This window comes from Globicephala melas, chromosome 20, assembly GCF_963455315.2.
Source record: "Globicephala melas chromosome 20, mGloMel1.2, whole genome shotgun sequence".
Lineage (NCBI taxonomy): Eukaryota > Metazoa > Chordata > Mammalia > Artiodactyla > Delphinidae > Globicephala > Globicephala melas.
Window position 1 is genome coordinate 41,128,832 of NC_083333.1, and position 21,453 is coordinate 41,150,284.

The 21,453-nt window shown below is 39.0% G+C and overlaps 2 protein-coding genes across 7 annotated transcripts in view; one reads left to right on the plus strand and one right to left on the minus strand.

Moving 5' to 3' along the window:
* LOC138842462 (uncharacterized) overlaps positions 1-854 on the minus strand; it is a 147,443-nt gene extending 146,589 nt beyond the window's left edge. For both annotated transcript variants that reach the window (XR_011377021.1, XM_070044410.1), the window contains exon 1: positions 602-854. The gene's annotated coding sequence lies outside the window, so the exon portion shown is untranslated. The remainder of the gene's footprint in view (positions 1-601) is intronic.
* On the plus strand, positions 463-20,884 carry SMARCE1 (SWI/SNF related BAF chromatin remodeling complex subunit E1). Of its 5 annotated transcripts, none has more exons than XM_060290115.2 (11): positions 463-900; positions 2,896-2,947; positions 3,125-3,168; positions 6,102-6,206; positions 11,312-11,392; positions 13,006-13,137; positions 13,400-13,571; positions 16,771-16,943; positions 17,459-17,560; positions 18,216-18,426; positions 19,662-20,441. In XM_060290115.2, exons 2-11 carry the CDS (start codon positions 2,941-2,943, stop codon positions 19,709-19,711), a joined length of 1,077 nt encoding a protein of 358 aa, XP_060146098.1. In that variant the 5' UTR covers positions 463-900; positions 2,896-2,940; the 3' UTR covers positions 19,712-20,441. The 5 variants fall into 5 exon arrangements, with proteins under 5 accessions (XP_060146098.1, XP_030696119.1, XP_060146097.1 ...); XM_030840259.3 differs by lacking the exon at positions 19,662-20,441 and adding an exon at positions 20,611-20,884 and having other exon boundaries at positions 467-900; XM_060290114.2 differs by lacking the exons at positions 6,102-6,206; positions 19,662-20,441 and adding an exon at positions 20,611-20,884 and having other exon boundaries at positions 468-900.
* Positions 20,885-21,453: the final 569 nt, after the last annotated feature.

The following is a 21,453-nucleotide window of genomic DNA, read 5'->3' on the forward strand; positions in this document are numbered from 1 at the left end:
AAGCTGAAAAGTGAAGGACAGTCGTTCCCGGTGGAGAGAACCGAGTGAGCCAAGGCGCGCCGGGACAGAGACCCTTGCCCGATGTTGCAAGAGCACACAACCTGGGGCAAGGAGATTAACATCTCCGGCCCTTGGCTCAGAAACCTGTGGCAGTTACCCTAGCCTCGCGCTTGGGAAAACTGGAAAGGTCCGTGCTGCTTTCGCCAAGGCTCCTGCCCGGCCGCTAAGGCAGGAAGCCCTGGGAGGCGCGCGGGAGGGCAGAAACTGCGAACCGCGCGCTCCGCGCCTGCATCCTCGGCTTACTGAAGTACACACTCCAGGTCCCAGGGAAAGAGTAAAGAAAAAGACCGGAAGGAAAGAAAGAAAAAAAAACACCCTCGGAGGCGGGGACGTGCTCGGCCTGAGTCCGGCCGGAGTGGCGCGCGGGCCTCGCGGCCACAGTGGTTCCGGTGCTAGCTGCCGGCGCGCTTCCCGCTGCCTTCCGGCCCCGCGCGGGGAAGCTGAGGCCGCGCTCCCACCTCCCCTCGGCGCAGCCTCGCACCTCCCGCCGCGTCACCCGTCGCTGCTCCCGCTCCTCAACGGCCGCGGGGTTTGGGCCTACCTAGCGGTCGGGCCACCTCCGCTCTCTCCGCTGTGACGAATCGGCGCCCGGCTGGCAAATTACCCAAATTCGGGGAGTTTTGAGAAACGTATGGGGCCTGAAAAAATCCTTGATTGTACTAAGCACCACCGCGTCCCCACTAGAAGACTTATTTTTCTTGAGAGAGTCGGTTGGAGCCTTGAAAGGAATTAAGAAGAGTGTTGAAAGTGCGAGCGCGGAAGCTCCGGACGCGAGGGGCGGGGCGTGCGCGGGACAAAGGGAAGCGAGGCCGGAGCTGCGGGCGTTTTTTCTGCCCGCGGGTGAGTGTTTCCGACTGGGCTCGACTGGGTCGGGAGGGTGGCGAGGCGTGGGGTCCCGGCTTGGCCCGACTCCGAGTCCCCGGGGGTTGCTGGGGTTCAGGCTTGGCCGCGGCGCCAGAGCCGGGGGCCAGTTGCGGCCTCTGAGGCCTAGCGGAGCGAGGGTGCCATCTGGGGCTCCTCCGGGGCGGCCAGATGTGCCCCTTCCACTAACCCCGCGGAATTGGTCAGAGCACCTCTGCATACTCCTCTTTAGTAGAGTCGCTGGGAAAGTGCATCCTTCACACAAACCTAAAGGAAACGACCTCAGAGGAAGCCCTTGGGGCAAGCCAAGCCCGTGGTCCCTCACCCCCGGAAAGGTGGTTTCCCCTCGGTTCAGGCAGCGACCTGAGCACTCGTGGTGTGGCTTAGAGTGAAGAGCGAAAGCTCGGAAACAGTTTGACCTGGGTTTGAAACCCAACTCTGGCACTTCCTGGCTGTGTGTCTTGAGACAAGTTACTTACCCTCGCCGAGACTCCCTTTGTTCTCTGTAAAATGGGAATAGCAGTACACATCTCGTTGGTAGTTGTGACTGTTAAACCAGATGGTGTGAGTAGTAAGCCTGTCCCGTGTAAGGTAGTCAACAGATACTTTAGGATTTGATGCCAGGCCCCGGGCATGCATCCGGTGGTGGACAAATGCACAAGGTCGCTCTTGGAATTTATAGTATAGCAGAGGAGATCAGTAATTTTAAAGTATTAGCAATAAAGTGTGACATATCAGGGAGCTCGTGACAGTTATTGTCAGGGCTGCCCCCAGCAAGGCCTAGTGGATGTTGACAGCCTACCTGAACTTGAGCAGGAAGGAAATCTGCACCAGACTCTGGTTTCTTGCCTGTTCCTTAAGGAGAGAGGGAGAGACCCAGGTTGGGCCATTGAGAAAATAAACGATTTCGTTCTGCACCAGGTCTCTTATTCATAATGCTCCAGGAATTCCCTTAAAATGCAAAACAGAAGCAAAAAACATCATGTTTGTTTCGCATAATGTTGGATGAAAGGCCTCCAGTAGTCATAAAAGTTATTTGCCTTATTTCTAAAAATGAATGTCTCTTTATACACACAGTGTGTGACGTATATTGAGGTAAGGAACAAGCTCACCTGTGTATGGTCATGTGGTGAGCTAGTAATACTAGGACAAAAGTTAGTAAGAATTGAGCTAGAAAAAAAGAAGAGCTAGGTACAGGGACTACAATAATAAATTAAATGGTCCCTGTTTCTAAGCAGCACACAATATACCCACATTAACAGGTATAATACGATAGCATAGATCTGTGTAAATTGGATAGGAGTACAGATGAGGAAGGAATTAATTCCGCACAGGTAGTTTGTCAAGAAAGCTCCATTGAGGAGATGTATTTTGAAATGGGCTGAGAAGGGTAATAAGAATTTTTCAGGTAGACTCTCAGAATTTATTCCCAGCAGTTATAAAGCTGTTTACCACTATAAGAGAATGTAAAGTTCATTGTCACACCAGTTACCTTTTGCACTGCCTCCAGGAATAAAATGGTGCTCCATTTTAGTAGAAGTTGTTATCCTAAAAGGAAGGCAGAGCTGCGGCTGATCAGGGAGCTGTCAGTATCTGGTAGGCCTTGTTGAGGTAGGCCCTGACAATACATTACATTCTATTGTCACTGTATTTTTATCAGTCTGATTAAATGTTTACATGGCATCAGCAAAACGTTTTCCATGCAAGAGTTGGCTCAGTATCAAAAACAAAAAAACTTGCAAGTACATGTCTAATTTTACTTTTTAATATCCCCAGCAATTTGTTTTAGTCATTTAATTCTGATCAACCAAATGACCTAAAGAACTAGTAAAATATTAAAAAGGCTGGATTACTAGAAGACAATGTAATTTTACTAAGAAATACCAATTAAATTACCCTATTCTTTAGGAAAACATTCTCTTATGCTTGCTGAGTTTTGATTATTTTTCTTTATTTTTCTTTTTTTTATTTTAGTGTCTCAGATTCATTCTTAAGGAACTGAGAACTTAATCTTCCAAAATGTCAAGTAAGTTTCATTTTCTATATTTATCAATCTGTATTAATAAGAGACTAATGCCCTAGCAAATGGGAATTCCAAAATACTCTCATTTTTTTTTTCTTCAAAACAGGACCATTGGTAGTTTTGTTGCATAGTATTATATCTCAGTTGTTTACAAGAAGTTATTTATTTTCTTTCAAACAGAAAGACCATCTTATGCCCCACCTCCCACCCCAGCTCCTGCAACAGTAAGTTTTAATTTTCTTGTTAATGTAATAGCCAAGTCTGGCCTTGATACAAAAACCCAGATGTCTTCCAGTGACAGTCACTCAGTCATCACAGCAACAGGATGAAAAATTCAGCTAAAAAAAACAGCACTTCCTACTAAATAAAATAACTCTGCATCTTACCTTGAACCAACCCCAACATTTAAAGAAACATACTACTGAAATGCCAACCTCCTATGCTCAGTTCTTTTTTTAATTGGGAATAAGTGACAAGTTTAACATTTCTTTCTTGTTAATCTCTATTAAGAGTCTTGAAAGTTAATATGAAATGAATGCTCGTTCTGGCATTTATTATTTTTAAGCCTGACCTTCAACTGGTTACATTTTTCTGTCCTTGTCTGTATATAATTTTCATGTTAAATCAAACAATAAAGCTTCCAGTTCTGTAATAGCTTATTGTAAATCTTTATTTTCAAGCTGTTCAAGTAAGGATTTCATTATCTATGGGTCAGATCCTGCCGTTTCACTTTATTCCATAAGTAATGCTTTATTGGACTGAGAATTGATATGTTTCAAAGTGCCTAAATGATAGTCGTGAACTAATTTTTTTCACCCAGCAAGCTCTGGCCCAGCTTGGTCAGCATGTAAAATAATTGTCCAGTCCACAAAACAGTTTTAACAGTAACCATTCAGGCCTTGCTGAAATGGACTTCTTGTGGTTTTTTATTTAAAAACAAAAACAAAACACTTAACATTGACCATATCCTACAAAAGAAGTTCTTTAAAGCTGTTAGCCCTCCTTCCATACTCCCTACCCCTAAATTTCTGGCTAGTTTACTAATTAGGTCCTTGTGTAATTTTTGTTTTCTCCACTAGATAAACTAGTTTTATTTACTAACCCTCAGATGTATGTTTTAGTTATGTTTATCAACAATTTATTTTTCCATAGTAAGATGCTTTTAAAAAAGAGATACTGTATCACATCTTCTCAGCTCAATTTATATAACATACAGTTTCTAAAGTTACTTCTGGTAGATCTTAAAGTCCTGTGTTTGGTTTGTTTCTTTTCTTAAATCAAAGAACATTTCTTATGACCATCTCCTTGGCACTCTGCTAATGGCTATGCAGGTGGAGTTGAACAATTGAGATTCCTGACCTCAAAGAGCTAACCATGTACTTCATTTTTGGAAACGGTATAATTGTAATATTTCAGTTTCGATTTTTTTTTTAGTTCCCTTATTTTCTTACATTACTGCCTCATAATGTTGAATAGTGATTATCATTGCTTATGCAACTTTGAAGGTGTCTTTTTGACGCAAATACTGCCTCTGACAGCATATAATATCTTGAAAACAGACTTGATTTTTTGAGATAATAAAAATAGCTCAGAAACTAACCCTATGACTTCTTAAATGTAGAAAGGGATATTTTTACCTTTCTTTAGTCATACTTCTGTATCATTATAATTTCACATTTACACATAAACTACGGAAGACTAGGGGTTAGGACATCTAACAGAATGGATATTAAATGAGTTATCCTCCTTTCTTCTTTTTCCATTTCTTCTGCCACCACCATCACCAGCTCCACCCACCACTACCACCCAAATGTACCACTCCAAGTAATATAAACTTCTTTTGTGCCTTTGATACTTCATCTGTGTTTTGCCTACTTATGTATGCTTGATTTGCGTCTTCTATAACTACATAGACTAGAAATTGATCAGTAGTTTTCTTCTAAAGAATATCAAATGTATTATCTGCTTGACTGTCTTTCTTTTGGACACTAAGGATATGTGCAGTGGCATGTTTTAGAAAATTGTGTTTATAATAGCTACAGTTTAGTTGGGATGTGTTAAGTTTATTATACAATTCAGCATTGGTATTGTCAATTGCATGTTAAAATGAAATTACTGTCACTTGTTTTGATTGAGGTTCATTAGGTAAAATACCTTACTTTTGGTCTCTCTTTGCTACATCCTTTTTATGCATCATACCTTGATTCTCATGAACATTGGATGTCATTTTATTAATCACGAAGGGCACTGCTATATAAGAGCCCATTTGTGATCACATCAACACATAATTTACAAAAGCCAAGAATTCTGTTGCTCCAACGAGCAGTTGTGGTTTGAAAGAGCTAGGGCTGTCAGGAAACTAGATGAGAAAAGAAAGTTCAAGTCTGTCTACTAGAAAAGTAGTTCACATTAAAACTAAATGCAGAAATTGTTCATGATTGACCTGTGGAAGATGGATCAAAGAAGAGGTGGAAGAGAAAGCCTATAAAAGAATGGGTTAAAAAGATCAGACAGTACCCTCAGAATGAAATCCATGCATTTCTTACAAGTCTTTGTTTTGAAATCATGTATGTGACATCCATTGAATCCCACATATGTTCTTTTCTATTGACAACTTCTGACTTCCTGATTTGAATCTCTTCTCATTTCTCACACTATATAAAATGATTTAAAGCTGTCTTTGAAAGTGATTCATTTCTTGTTTTTGTTTTTGGTAGATAATACATTGGCGGCATTCACATAACTGTCAAATAAATCATGTTTTGTTTTGCATGTAAAGTGTTCTCAGACTCCTAGCTTATCACATCTCAAGCTTTCCTATCTCAGACATATATCGCTAAGTTGTTATTTCATACTATTGACCATAAAGTAACCCTGAATGTTTGAGACACTTCAGTGCATTGCTTATCCCGAAAAACAAGCACACATATTCACACTCACACGAACACCACTGGCCCCTGCAAAGAGACAGAAAGAGAGGGGAAAAAAAAAACACAGACTGGTTTTCACTGAAAGAAAAAGAACAGTTACAACACATCATTGCTTGTTTAAAATCAGGTTGCTTTTGCATGCCATATGCAGATCATTTTTCATTTCTGTGTTTTCCTCGTTTGAGCTCATTTCTCATTCGTGTTTTTGTCTCATTTGTTTCCATCAGCAAATGCCCAGCACACCAGGGTTTGTGGGATACAATCCATACAGTCATCTCGCCTACAACAACTACAGGCTGGGAGGGAACCCGGGCACCAACAGCCGGGTCACGGTAGGAGAATCAACTATTACAGCATCCAGCAAACAACTGGAATTGACCAGAAATGCCTTCAGAGTTAGGTCCTTTGAATCATCAGCACAGCCATTTAAAAAAAAAATTTAACCTGGCTTTTAGACTATTTTAAATATTCATTGTACAATCTTACACTGAAAAATGAAAAAATAGTGAGATCTGGATATGTATATAGAAGAAAAGAATTTATTCTGTTTGGTGGTTGGTAGAGATAAAGCCTTGGGCACTTAATGCTAATACTATATGTAGACAAACCTAGAATTTCCTATGGTTAAGATGCCCTTTTTGAGATGAAGAGTATCTTTCATTTAAGGTAATTGGCATTAGGCTCAAGACCTTAGTTTCTTAATAAAGGCTGGGTTTACAGGCCTAGCTGCCCTACCAGTTTGAACTGCTGCACATAATTATTTGTCTTTTGGATTTAACAGTTGACCTAACTGAGATTCATTTCTCTCTAAAAAGATTTTAATGTCACTTCAACGAATTGCAGAACAAAAGTTGAATGAAATTAATTTGAATTATCAGACTATAGATATCTACAGCTAGAAGTGTGTTTATAATCCATAGGATGAAGGATATAATTTCTGAAACTTAGGATGTTTCACTTAAATGATCAGCCTAAGATACCAAAATTGGATGATGTAATTCAGACTTTGTATTTTATTTTATTTATTTATTTGTATTTATTTATTTTTTTAAAGAAAGAATTGGAGAATTCTGTTCAAGCCAAATTTGAGGATTATAAACTGGGAAGAACATGTCAGAAAGCTCTGAGAATTGTTCCTCCCGTTGGAAGGCTTTTTATTTTACAGTCATCTTAAAGTCCATTTAAGGAAGTTTAGGTACCAAAGAAACAACTGTAAAAATGTTTTACCAAAAATAAATAATAAATCCAAAAGCCAAATACCTACATACATTGGAATGTGGTATTGGTGAGAATTTATACAACCCAGAATGGCTGTAAACTTTTTAATACCTGGTTTTTGTTTGCTGTATTCATAAGTAATTCAATTATTGTGACTTCCAAAAAGCCCTCTCACCCTGTAGTCAGGCTAGAGCAGAAAGCTTGTACCTATCAAACTGTTTGTCTATCTTGGTAAGCATATTGCTTAGCTTGATAGGTTTCGTTTGTCTAAATTTTTCATTGTTTCTGCATAATTTGTACCTCATAAGCATATCAAGTTTTATGTGCCATGCATATTTCATGGTATCGGAAAAGAATTCTGACAAAGTGTGTGTATGTATGCATTTCACAATGCATACAGTTTTTATGTGCCTCGGTACTTGTTTTTCCCTGGCCTGAATGTGTTTCACAAGTGTAACGGGTCACAAAGTTATCAAATGGTAAAGAATATTTTAATTTAAATGAGGAGTAGAATCGATTTTGGACCATTCATGTTAATACAGAAAATTATTCATGGGCAGTAAACAAAAGAATGATTACATTTTAATAGCTCTATACAGTCAGCTCTTGATTATCTATGTTAATGGAAAAGAAATGGTGGTAACTGTAATATTAGAATCATTTGTATTTCAGTTTCTGTAAGCATTTTGTTCTTAACTTGGATGTATCTGTGGGATTTCTTTGTTAACAAAGTGAGATCATTCAATGGAGACTTACTAGGAATAGGAAAGTGCAGTTGCTGTCTCGGGGCCTCAGCAAGTTATCTGTTTCTCCCCATTCTTTCTTTCAGGTGTTAGAACCCAGTGTTTGGGGGTAGGTACTAGCTTCAGGGTAGATTAGTATAGGAGGGCTGTTGAGCATGGAAACATTGATCTTCTGGTTCTTTATGGTGGTTTTCTTTGTATTATTTGTTCTCTCAACACCAGAATGAAGTGTAATCAAAGTGCTCTGTAGACTTAACTTGAAGAGCCTAGAAAATGTGGAGGCTTTTAGCCTGTGCTAATCCCAGCCCCTTCAACTTCTAGTGACCTCTCAGGTCATTGAATCATTCTCTATGAAAATTAGTTATGCCTAAAGTTTTATACTACTATATATGTATAATTTAAGCTCTGTTAGGACTCAGTAGATCTGATTTTGACATTTATAAAAGTGTTACTTTAAGATGACCTCACTTATGTGTTTTTTTGGGGGGTGGGGGGCTCCTCTTTGGTATTACTGCCTGCAAATCGCCTTAAGTCATCGATTTGAAGGAATGATTCGGTGACACCCTGTGAATAGCTTCTTGTAGCGTCCACAGAACATCGGGTTTTCCCGATGACTCCAGTACACTTGAATGGTTTTCAGACAATAAACATTTTATATATAGCATGTTGAAACCTTTTGGTTTCAACATATGGTAGCTATGAGATGGAATTCACTTCTGGTCAGTTCTTCATCAGATGATGATTAACATTCTCAAGTACAGGTGTGAAGACAGATCAAGACCAAATGTTAAAAGTAGCTCATTTCTGTGCTTTAATGGAAATTCCATCCCAGAAGAAAACCTTAGATAAGATCCTACCAGAGAAACAGCTGAAAAATGGGAAGAAACAACAAAAATCTCTGAGTAGCCAGAATTTCACAAAATCATGGGCTTTATTCATAGGAGGTTCCCAGGATCTTACTCTATTGTAAGCACAGTTTTAACAAGCACAATTAGTTTTCTCCAAACTCATTGCCAGTTGGAAAGAGGGACAGTTGCTGCTAGAGGTAGGTTTCCTGATAGCAGCAAGGAAAGAAACCACTAAAAAAGGAGACATGCCCTCCAAAAGCATAACCACCAGACCATTTAATAAAGGGGCCAGCAGGTTTCATACCTCAAACTAGAAGATTATAGCAAAGCAGTGATTATAATTGTGTTCAGTGCAGACTGCTTCTTTTTTCTTTTTTAAAGAATAATGTTTGAGAAATTGTAGAAAGATATCTGTTTGAGATGGTTAATAAATTAGGGGTGTTTAGTGATATAAACCTTTAATATCATGAAAACCAGCTAGAATTTAACTATGTTGTTATTGTTTTGGGTTTGGTTTTGCTTTCCTTGTATTTGTAAATTGGTCAGTGTAATGAAAATACCACCTCAACATGTTCCTTTGGGAGAAAAGAAGAGAAATAAGCAAATTCATTGTTATAAAATACAGTTCTTTGAAAAATATCGAAGAGCAAATATTACTGTAATTTTTTTAAAGTGTTTTAATTTCACATATTAAAGCATAAACATTTTAGAATTCTTTACCTCTTTTTTAAAAAAATTGTTAACAGAGGTCTACCAACTTCAATTATTGGCACAATTCCAACTTTATTTGTAACCTACTTCATGGAATTCTGAAGGTTTGTGTTGGATATAAATTGGAAGTGCTTTCTAATAACTTTATGAAGAATCAGACTTTTATGTGTTACTTGCTCTGAATTCATGACATAGGGTTAGCTTTGTAGAAATCCCCCCCTCCCCCAGAGAACTCCTACAGCCCTGAGACAGATCTCCTAGTGGCTGTTCATACCACCACTGTTGACAATTTCCATCCCCCATGGCTCACTTCACCCCGTTGCCCACTGCTGGCTAAAAACAGAGTCTGTCTACATGAGCATCAGCATGAGGTGTGCTAAGAATACGTGGGAGGAGTGGAAAGAAGGGAAATACTGCTTCAGAGGAGAAATACGTTCTGATAAGTTCATGTGTGAAGAAGCAGAGAGGAAGCAGAGTTAATGGACAAGTATGGAGGGAGGGAGGGAGACGCTCCTCACAGGAAGAAGTACTGTTGGAAAGTGGTGGAAGCAGGTACCAACACACTATTCCCGGAGCCCTTGCGTGAAAAATAAGGTTGACTGGGGTCTCAGCCCAGAATGGAGGGGTTTCCCTCCGGTTTTACCACAACAGCAACATCAGGGCAAGGAAACAAAATGGCACCTTAGTTTTCTTGCAAGAATTTGCTGATTCCTGTCTTTTGGTCACTAGAGTGAAGCCAGCTCTTCTTCCCCCGAGCCTGGGAAGGAGGATCAGTATCAGGAGTCTCCCAGAAATTTGGGAGAAACAAATGTGATTCAGCCATGATTTGATTCTGGGTCCTTGATCAAATGCAGCCACGCGTGTAGAGATGAGAGTAGGTGCAGCAGCAGCGCTCGCTCGTTGGAGATGTGTGGGGTGCCCACTGGGAGCTATCTGTTATCTTGCCTAGATTTGGCTTTTAGAAAGAGCTGATCTCTCCTCTTTCTTTCCCTTTTTTCTGTCTCTCACCCACTTTCTTCTTTACCTTTTTAAAACTATTTTTCAGTCTCCTCGCCTCCTTTTCTTCTGTTTTCCTTTCCCTTTCTTTCTGTGTCTTCCCCACAAAACCAGCATTTTTTAAAAATTAAATGGAGTTTCTTGATATAAGGTCTCAAAAGTAACTTAATCAGGCCCTGTTTCTGCCATTTCTCTGTTCCTGGTAAACTTGTTCACTCCTCCACTGTGATTAGGAATAAAAAAAGGCATGACTTCAGTTCACACTTCCTGATCTCCTTTATAAAACAAGAGACTAGATATGGGCATAGAACCTTCAGAAAAGTAAAATCTCTAGTCATAATAAAGGAGCTAAGAAGGGTTTTTCCGTTTTCCATTTTTGAACCTAGGAAATAGGGTTTGCGGTGGTGGCAGTTGTTCATGTGGAGGTGTGTTCCTGAAATGGTGCAAATAGTAAGTAGTCCCCTGTAGGCAGTATAAGGTGTGGTAAGTGCTGAACGGGTTCAGCTTCCGGTGAGGTAATCAAGTGTTGACTGTATGTGTAATGGTAAATTAAGTAAAATAAAAGGGTGCCAGGTAATGTCCTAAACGTGGGACATCTGATATATAACCATATATTTTCGATGTATGAATTATTGTATAATATTTTATTTGTTCTTACAGCCAGGTTGTCAAAGCAGTGGCAATAAACTGCTAAGTAACGTATTAAAAAATTATGTGCCTAAAGTCATTTTCTCTATTTTCTTCTGATGTGAACATTTCTGAATTTGCAGTGATAGCTATTTTCAGTGGAGAAAATATAAGAATCTTGTATCCATGGACGAGTAGAAGAAAGGCGCATTAGCATTTTTTAAGGGACTCTCTTTTCAGTTTGCTGGTGAACTTCTTGCAGTTGAGTAATGAATGTATTTAACTCTTTCCTAGGCATCCTCTGGTATTACGATTCCAAAACCCCCAAAGCCACCAGATAAGCCGCTGATGCCCTACATGCGGTACAGCAGAAAGGTAGGTGCTCAGGGGCCAGGAGGGAGTGAGGACTGCCGTCCTTGCTCTTGGCTTTATGTCAGGTTTCAGATTGGCTTAGCCAGCTTTTTTGTGCATAGTCAGAGGAAAAGATACAGAATTGCAGTTTTTAAAGAAATTAGTTCTAAATTCCAGAACTAAAATTCAACAAGAACATGATTAAATAAACAGTTAAAATACTTAAAGCAAAGTTATGTAGCCAGTGTTACTTATGTAGTCTTTTGGAGAATATTTAATGACATAAAAAAATGTTTATTAAAAAAAGGAATGCAAGACTACATGTACTAGTATCTTATTTTTATAAAAATAATAGCAAATACATGCTAGTTTGAATTTAAAAAAAGCCTAGAAGACAATGGTTATCTCTAAACAATAAGCTTATGGTAATTTTTATTTTCTTCATTCTTCCTTGAATTTTTCCTCTTTTTTTTTTTTTGGTGATGAACCTCCATTACTCTTTTTTCGTTTTTGTTTTTTTTTAACATCTTTATTGGAGTATAATTGCTTTACAGTGTTGTGTTAGTTTCTGCTGTATAACAAAGTGAATCAGCTATATGCATACATATATCCCCATATCCCCTCCCTCTTGCATCTCCCTCCCCCCCCATCCCACCCCTCTAGGTGGTCACAAAGCATCAAGCTGATCTCCCTGTGCTATGCTGCTGCTGCTTCCCACTAGCTATCTGTTTTACATTTGGTAGTGTATATATTCTCACTTCGTCCCAGCTTACCCTTACCCTTATCCTTATCCTTCCCCGTTCCTCAAGTCCATTCTCTATGTGTGCGTCTTTATTCCTCCCCTGCCCCTAGGTTCATGAGAACCTTTTTTTTTTAAGATTCCATATATATGTGCTAGCATATGGTATTTGTTTCTCTCTTTCTGACTTACATCACTCTGTATGACAGACTCTAGGTCCATCCACCTCACTACAAATAACTGAGTTTTGTTTCTTTTTATGGCTGAGTAATATTCCATTGTATATATGTGCCACATCTTCTTTATCCATTCATCTGTCGATGGGCACTTAAGTTGCTTCCATGTCCTGGCTGTTGTAAATAGTGCTGCAATGAACATTGTGGTACACGACTCTTTGAATTATGGTTTTCTCAGGGTATATGCCCAGTAGAGGGATTGCTGGGTCATATGGTATGAACCTCCATTACTCTTAAAATAGCAAGTGTAAGTGATATCTTTATTAAAGACAAGAGCATGTATTGATTTTCACCACTATTTAGAAATTTTAAAATTTTTGGTCAGAATTATTATACATATATTTGACAATATGGTGTATTATATTATGCAGAGTAACCATATTCCTTCTAAACTCTCGTGAATTTTTAGAAAGACATAAGACTATGTTATTGAGTTAGCTCATCATAAGTGTCTGCAGTGATTGGAGATATCCGAGATCTGCCTTAAAGTAACCTGACAGAGGACTCGATAATTACTGCAGCAGGCTGAAGAGAACACGGGGATTTGACACTATTGCCTCTGCCTTTGTTGATGATTGAAGGTTTCTATATTAAAAAGTATTTTTAAAGGTCTTTATTTTTAGGCATCAATACTGAAATCTCAACTGTTTGTCCTTTTCAAGGTCTGGGACCAAGTAAAGGCTTCCAACCCTGACCTAAAGTTGTGGGAGATTGGCAAGATTATTGGTGGCATGTGGCGAGATCTCACTGATGAAGAAAAACAAGAATATTTAAACGAATACGAAGCAGAAAAGGTAGAATGGGACTGTAGGGATGGGTACAATAGAAAATTCATGAACACTTGCCTTATCATTTATAAAAGAAATATAAGATCTAATCAGACAACTGAGTCATTGTCTGCCTGGGTCAAGTCACTTAATTTCTCTAAGACTTCAGATCCCTTGTCTGTAAAAAGGAGATCATTATCATGTCTTTTGATATTCAAATGAGGTAATATAAGTATTCATTGTAACCTGCAAAATGTCAATTCTAAAACTGAAAACATTTGACTTTCAGATAGAGTACAATGAATCTATGAAGGCCTATCATAATTCCCCCGCGTACCTTGCTTACATAAATGCAAAAAGTCGTGCAGAAGCTGCTTTAGAGGAAGAAAGTCGACAGAGACAGTCTCGCATGGAGAAAGGAGAACCTTACATGAGCATTCAGCCTGCTGAAGATCCAGATGGTAAAAAAAAAAAAAAAAAAAAGTGGGGCTTTGTTTATGCTTTCTCTGAGAATTAAAATATGAGAAATCTCAAGTTTTATTTCCTATTCTAAATGGAAACAAAGCATAATTTAAGTGCCATTTCAATATTTGGAATAATTATTTTGATTAATATTTGTATGTGAACTTCCCAAAGATAAAGAAACACCCTTTTTAGTGTAGAAGATAGCAAAAACTACCTGTCGTTTATCAAAACCTTTGTACTCAGAGTGCATGGAGGGTTTTTTAGTTACAATCAGAATTTTACCTCAACTGCTTTTAAAAAGTTAAATGCCTTCAAGTTATATTCTACTTTCTTATTGGTTCCCTAAATTGGCTGAGTTAAAGGCTCTTAAGGGAGAAAGTTAATGAGTGGGAAGAGGCATTATGAACTTTCTTTTCTAGTTAATTCAGAAATCCAGCTAGAATTTATAAATACAACTCATGATGACACTTAGGAGGGTGCGCACCTACAAACTTTATACACACGCACGCCACCGCACACAGAGCAGAGCTTCCTAGTTGGCATTCCACGAAGAGTTTGCAGGTGTGCTACCTCTGGTTGGTTCTCTGTAGCCATGCAGGGTCTGAAGCTGCAAGGAGCTTCAGAGCTAGCCACCTCCAGCTGTGAGTATACTCATCCACACAGCAAGCATGCGATACAGATATTTCCTTCGTGTACTGCTGTGATGTGGTAAAGGTTGGAAGCTCTAGCTGCAAGCAACAAAAGCATCTAGAAGATAATTTAAGATCCCATTTTAAAGAAGTAGTAGTAACAAAGAAAAGGCTTGTAAGACCTTAAAGAAGAGACCTTTAATAAAGGAAGCAATAATACCACCTAAAGACATGAATAAACTGATATACTTAAAAGGAGAGAAAAACAAAAATGAGTTTTTAAAAGAAAGGACTGGGATATTGACAAATATTCTCATAAATACAAAATATAATAATAAATATAGAAAACAGAATAGGGAATAGAAACAATATAGCATGTTAAGCAGAATCATCAGTGCTAAAGACACAGTAGTGTAAGCAAACTTTAGTTGCTTAAATTGGATAATTAGTGCAAGAAAATATACAGAACTAAAAAAAATAGAAGATCCAGTCTACAAATAATTGGAAGGATGGGGGTCAGTAATAATCGGAAACAAAGGCTAGCAACATAGAAGACGTAAGTAGAAATCAGTTGAAGTTTTCACAGGTGGAAGGTAACAGCAGGAACACTGAGAAGGACTGAAAGAGCTTCACTTAGGAACAGTCTTCAAAGAGGGTCCTTTTCTCTGTTTCTCAGACTTCTGCCCATTATGTTTTTTAAGTTTAAAATAGGATATTAGAGTTGCTAATAAGAAAGGATGGTAATAGTTAAGATACCAGGATAAGAATGACTTTAGACCTTGGACCTTATCCCTCAGAACTGAGTAGAAAGAGGAAGACTTGGGCGGTGGAAATGTACATAAAACCAAGAGAAAGGCAGCACATCCACGAGTACAACAGCTGCTCACTTTAACAAAGAAGACCTACAAGGCCTACAAAACATACGTAGTTATCCACACAAGACAGGGAAGTCTTTTTTAACTGACATTTTAGAAAGAGAATATTCATGAGATAAAGTAAATACCTGGTGAATTAGAAAATATAAACCTACCCCCCCCAAAAAAAGAAAAAAAATCAGACAACTAAAGTGCAAAGAAAGACAGGCCCAGATTTTTAAGACTTTATTTCCCCTACCAGTCCAGTGATCAACACTGGGGACATATACATGAAAGAAGAAAAAGAAAGGTAACCTAGATGGATAACCTAGCACAAATGTATATAGTCTTAAGTGTGAATATGAAAAACTCTCCCTTAAGAAGTGAAAAGAGGACTTCCCTGGTGGCACAGTGGTTGAGAGTCTGCCTGCTAATGCAGGGGACACGGGTTCGAGCCCTGGTCTGGGAGGATCCCACATGCCACGGAGTGGCTGGGCCCGTGAGCCACAGCTACTGAGCCTGCGCGTCTGGAGCCTGTGCTCCGCAACAAGAGAGGCCGCAATAGTGAGAGGCCCGCGCACCATGATGAAGAGTGGCCCCTGCTTGCCACAACTAGAGAAAGCCCTCGCACAGAAACGAAGACCCAGCACAGCAAAAATAAATAAATAAATAAACTCCTACCCCCAACATCTTCTTTAAAAAAAAAGAAGTAAAAAGGTCACAGTTTGTTTTATTCCAGTAATTTTAATTTCAGAAGTGTATATCCTAAAGAAATTACTTGAAACAAAAAGCAATTTGCACAACAGTTCGTAGCGGTGGTGTTTCTGGTAATAAGAGTTTTAGGAACTACTTAAGCACCCAAATTAAGGGACGTGCTAAACTGACATAGCAGCACAATTTGACCCTTTGTAGCAGTTTCCTAAACTGTGGTCCCCCACCTCTGACGGCACACTAAGATGGTTAGGTGGTTCAGAGAGGAACTTTTGTTTTAATGTGTATTGCTTAAGAGGAAGCTCTTTTTTTTTTTAAGTTGATTTAAATAAAACTATTAAGTAAATAATAGCACAGGTTGTTAGCAGATACGTCAAAAACTGGTAGTGATAGAGCAAAGGTAATAGCTATTAAGAATAAGCTTGTAAACCAGATCCATACTATATGTATATGCACTTGAGTGGATGAAAACAGCATGTAATATACCTTCATACACTGACAACAAATGTATGTGTGTGTAAATTGATAAAAATTAAAAGTGAAATTTAGAATTAAACGTTTTTAAGGCTTTAGTGGTATTTTAATCTTATAAAATATATGTGCCCATCTGGGAAACTGAATATTGCTAGAGATAATGTTTTCTCTGCAGTGGGCATTTTCCTTACTTTAAAGTGCTACAGTGACAAAGACACCACCCAGTTCCTGTGTATCATCAGTTGTAAAAGCCTTAAATTACTACCCCAAAAGTGAGACATTTGGCAAAATCTGTTTTGCTGTCAGTGCAGCCTTCACGTTGATTTCCAGGCCAGAGACACATGGTTGTATTTCATTTGCGTTTCAGCCACATCTTCCCAGATGCACATCATAACTTAAAGATTTATTTTAGATTTTGTTAGACCAGTGAGGGCCGTGGCTCCTTGGCAACTAAGTGTGAACGCTGTTGCGCTCTCCTGATGATGGTAGTTGGTGACCTAATTTCCAGATCCTTTTGTTTATTCCAGATTATGATGATGGCTTTTCAATGAAGCACACAGCTACCGCCCGTTTCCAGAGAAATCACCGCCTCATCAGTGAAATCCTTAGTGAGAGTGTGGTGCCAGACGTTCGGTCTGTTGTCACAACAGCTAGAATGCAGGTCCTCAAACGACAGGTCCAGTCCTTAATGGTTCATCAGGTAGAGTCACAAAGCATTTTATTATGCCCCAGGTGCCAGGTGACCTGATCCTATACCATGCATCAGTGTGCCTGTTAAATATTTATGTTCAGTCTGACCTGTTCCTGATTCAGGGAAGAGGCTGGAGGGAGTAGACCTTTCCCAGAGATTTAATAAGTTTGTCATTAAACCTGTAACGTAGAGCCTTTTGACAGAAAGCATACCCATTAAGAATTTTGAGACATCCTGTCAGCTCTTACTGATGTACTAAATATTTCTTTTCCAAAAAATCGCTGAGGCCTGAAACAGTATTCTCCAACATATACTTATTAATCAGTCATTCCCTCTATGCTGCATTTTACATTTTAAAAATCTTAGCTAGATACATTATGTAATAAATAAATTAAAAATTCAAAACATTTATCACACTATGAGAACGTGTGGACCATTAAAAAAAATGAGACATTTTCTGTGTTTGACGTTTGCTTTAGAGAAAATAATTCAGTAGTAACAAAACCTGACCTTATGTTTTACAGCGAAAACTAGAAGCTGAACTTCTTCAAATAGAGGAGCGACACCAAGAAAAGAAGAGGAAATTCCTGGAAAGCACAGATTCATTTAACAATGAACTTAAAAGGGTATAAATTTAATGTGTTAACTATACTTTTTTCACTGTGTCTGTTACTTTTTTTTTCCTCTTTCTTTTTTCCAAAATAGTGATTTCATGGAACGTTGTTCACTTTGAAACAGGGTTAACTTTGCTATAACTGGCAAGGTCTTTGCTTTATGAAATAATTTCCATTTTCTGGTAGAGTTGCAATAGGTTTGAAATATCATATAGTACACACATATGTACTAGGCCTTAGACCCTAGAACCCTCTGAGGTTTTAATTTAAACTCTCATGCATTTGTGAATTATTTTCATTTCATTGCAGTTTATTCATCAAATGTCTCCATTAGCTGTAGTTTACAGTTTGCACTTTGTATGAAAACAAGTAAATCTAGTGTTTGGCCGCCTGAAATATAAAATGGAAGCTTTGAGTATAATCCAGAACTTTCAGCATTGTCTCACCAGCTGTTCTGTAATACTTGATGTTATGTGGCGTGCTAGGGCAACTTTCCTGTAGACCCAAGGGTTCAGAGAGGACGTGGAACCATGTTTTTTTCTGCCATATATATGTATATAGTTCTTAGCCAAGAAAACCCACTTTTAAAACAATTTCTCTGGTTCAGAGATTGTAAGAAAAGAACATTACTAAGAGAGTTTTTTGGGTTCTGTTTTCTGACTGCTAGTTGTGTGGTTTGAAAGTAGAAGTGGATATGGAAAAAATTGCAGCTGAAATTGCACAGGCCGAGGAACAGGCTCGCAAAAGGCAGGAGGAAAGGGAGAAAGAGGCAGCAGAGCAAGCTGAGCGCAGCCAGAGCAGTATTGTTCCTGAGGAGGAGCCAGCAGCTAATAAGACCGAAGAAAAGAAAGAAGACGAGAGCATTCCGATGGAGACAGGTAACCTTTCAGTTGATACTGAAGTAAATGTCGAGGGTTTTTACAGCTGTCTTTAGTTCTGCTTTTCCTTTCTCAGTGCTTTTCAGAAGTCACTCTGTTGATCTTGCCTCTTGAATTATTCTCCATATACTACCCATTTCTTTCAAAATCTTAATCTCTTACAGTAGAGTCCACTAAAAATGTTGGTATTGGTACAAAACAGCAGTGGTGTGTTGTCTTTAGTCTTGCTGTGTGAGGTCTTGGTTGTTTGCCCAGATTGAGTCATGTCATTTCCTGGGAATATAAAGTATAATGGTTTAATGGTTAAGGATGCTGGCCCGGGAGTCAGACAGATCTGGGTCTAACACTGCTTCACCATTTGCTAGCGCTGTGACTTTGGGTAAGTTACTTAATATCAGTTTCCTCATTTGCAAGTATTCTAGCACCTGCCTCTGAGAGTGAGTTCCCAAGGATAAATGTACATAAAATCATCATTACTGCACTTGACATGTTATTGGCACTCAGTATTTTAACGTTTATTGCTAAAATTGTTTAAACAAGATGTGGTCATTGCTCTTAAGATCAGTGTCGTCTCTGGTGTCCTAGAACGGAGTTAGGCAAATAAAACCTGCAGGCCAAATCCTGCCTGCCACCTGCTTTTGTAAATAAAGTTTTGTTGGAACCGTTTATTTACGTATTGTTTGTGGCTGCTTTGGGGCTACAACAGTATAGTTGAGTAGTTGCAACTGAGACTGCCTGGCCCACAAAACCTGAAATATTTACTATCTAGCCTTTGTAGAAAGCATTTGTTGACCCCATCCTGGAACAATTCATACTTCTGTTCTACTGATTTTCCTGATTAAAAGCATTCCTCAAGGCAAACAATAACACAGCTTACATGAAGTACTGATTAAATCGATTATTGCTTGAAATTTTGAGATCACTCTACTTTCTGGCACTGTTTTGACCCTGCGCAGTGCACTGTGTAATAAACAGAACTGAGCTGAAAGTATGGGAGACACAATCAAAGGCTCCCTGGACCATCATTACAAGAAGTGAGAGGGACCATAGTCATACTTGGTGCTCAGCTGACAACTTCTGATTTGACATCTGGAAAACATTAAGTAGAATATAGTATCTTTACCAGATATTTCTACAGAGTGATTCAGCAGATTAACATTTCAGATAGTCAGATTTTAAGTTTTATTATCTGAACCTTTCTCTGTTTTGTGTGAACATGTTTTTTATCTTAACAGATTTGGAGCGTGAACACATTTTGTGGTTAAAACAAGAGCTTGAGAATTAGAGCATGGTTCTTTGGCTCATTTTGCAGCTAGAATACTCAGCCTTGCCTCTGTTTTGTCATCTATGAATAGAACATGCCTAGGTCTTTACTCAGATTTCATCCTTCTAGCTGAAGAAAAAGAACTGAAGAAGATTGTTCTGAAGACTATTAGAGCAATAACAGAAAACAGCCCAGCGTGACTTGTAACAAAGTACTTTAAATATCAGCCTTATACCATTTCCATACCTGCTTTCTCACTCATTAAATCCAAGCGCTTCACAAGAGCACTGTCCAATAGAAATGAAATATAAGTCACTGTGTAATTATAAATTTTCTACTACTGACATTTTTTTAATGAAATCTTTTTTTTTTTTTTTTTTTGCGGTACGCGGGCCTCTCACTGTTGTGGCCTCTCCCGTTGCGGAGCACAGGCTCCGGACGCGCAGGCCCAGCGGCCATGGCTCACGGGCCCAGCCACTCCACGGCACGTGGGATCTTCCCGGACCGGGGCACGAACCTGTGTCCCCTGCATCGGCAGGCGGACTCTCAACCACTGCGCCACCAGGGAAGCCCAATGAAATCTTTTAAGTGAAATTAATTTTAATAAGTCTTCAAAATCCGGTGTGTATTTTTAGACTTAGAGCACATCAGAATTTGGAAGCTAAATTTTCAGCAGAAATACTTGATCTGTATTTAGATTTCAAAATTTACAGTTAAAAAGTAGATTGTTTCCAAATCCCAAATTGTTCTAAACATGCTAAAAGTTCTTTCCTCGGTCACACTTGCTCATATCAAGTGCTTAGTAGCCATATGTGGTGAGTGGCTGCCTTATCATCGGATGCTGCAGCTCTGGACTGTCAGCATAATTAGAAGAGGGAATTTCTGTATTGGAACTAACAGTGACAAATGTGTGATTACAGAGGAGACACACCTTGAAGAAACGACGGAAAGCCAACAGAATGGTGAAGAAGGCACGTCTACTCCTGAGGACAAGGAGAGCGGGCAGGAGGGGGTGGACAGTCTGGCAGAGGAAGGGACCAGTGATAGTAACACTGGCTCAGAGAGCAACAGTGCAACTGTGGAGGAAGCACCAACAGACCCCGTACCAGAAGACGGGAAAAAAGAATAAATGTTGCCTTGTTTTATGTGTTCTAAATACTTTTTTAAATGAAAAAATGTTTTTCGAGTTTTAATGGTGTTATGTGGTTTGTGTATTAATTTTTATCTTGTCCATATCATACCACCAAAGGCTTTTGGACCATTTAGCATCATGAGCTGAATGGCACAGTCACCTTTCTTAAGCGGGAAGAAGATGATTCTTTTCTTTGGATCTTGTTTCTAGCCCTCAACTGTTGAAAGCCTCAGAATTTAAATTAATTGAGAAAATGCCCACCTCTTTTAGAGAAGTATCCTTTGATGCTGCAGAATCTACTCTTACAAATGCCTTCCTACAGCTCACTTGGGTGCTTCCCAAAGCCATAGCTTTAAACCTTCCCAGTGCCCATCAACAGCTTCCTGAAGGGCCCCTTTCCTGTTTGCTTCCACAGAGAGTAGCTTCTTGAAAACATAGTTGTGTGAGTTCACTTACCCTTTTTTTATTTTGAATCAATGTCAGATACCAAGAGTTGTGTTAAGGTGTTTTGTGTACCTACAGCCAACACTTGGATTGTATTGATCCAGAAATAGTCTTCATAGTTACTGGCTTATGAAATAGTCATTAAAGTGAACATGACACATATACATTTATCTATACTGCCTTTTGT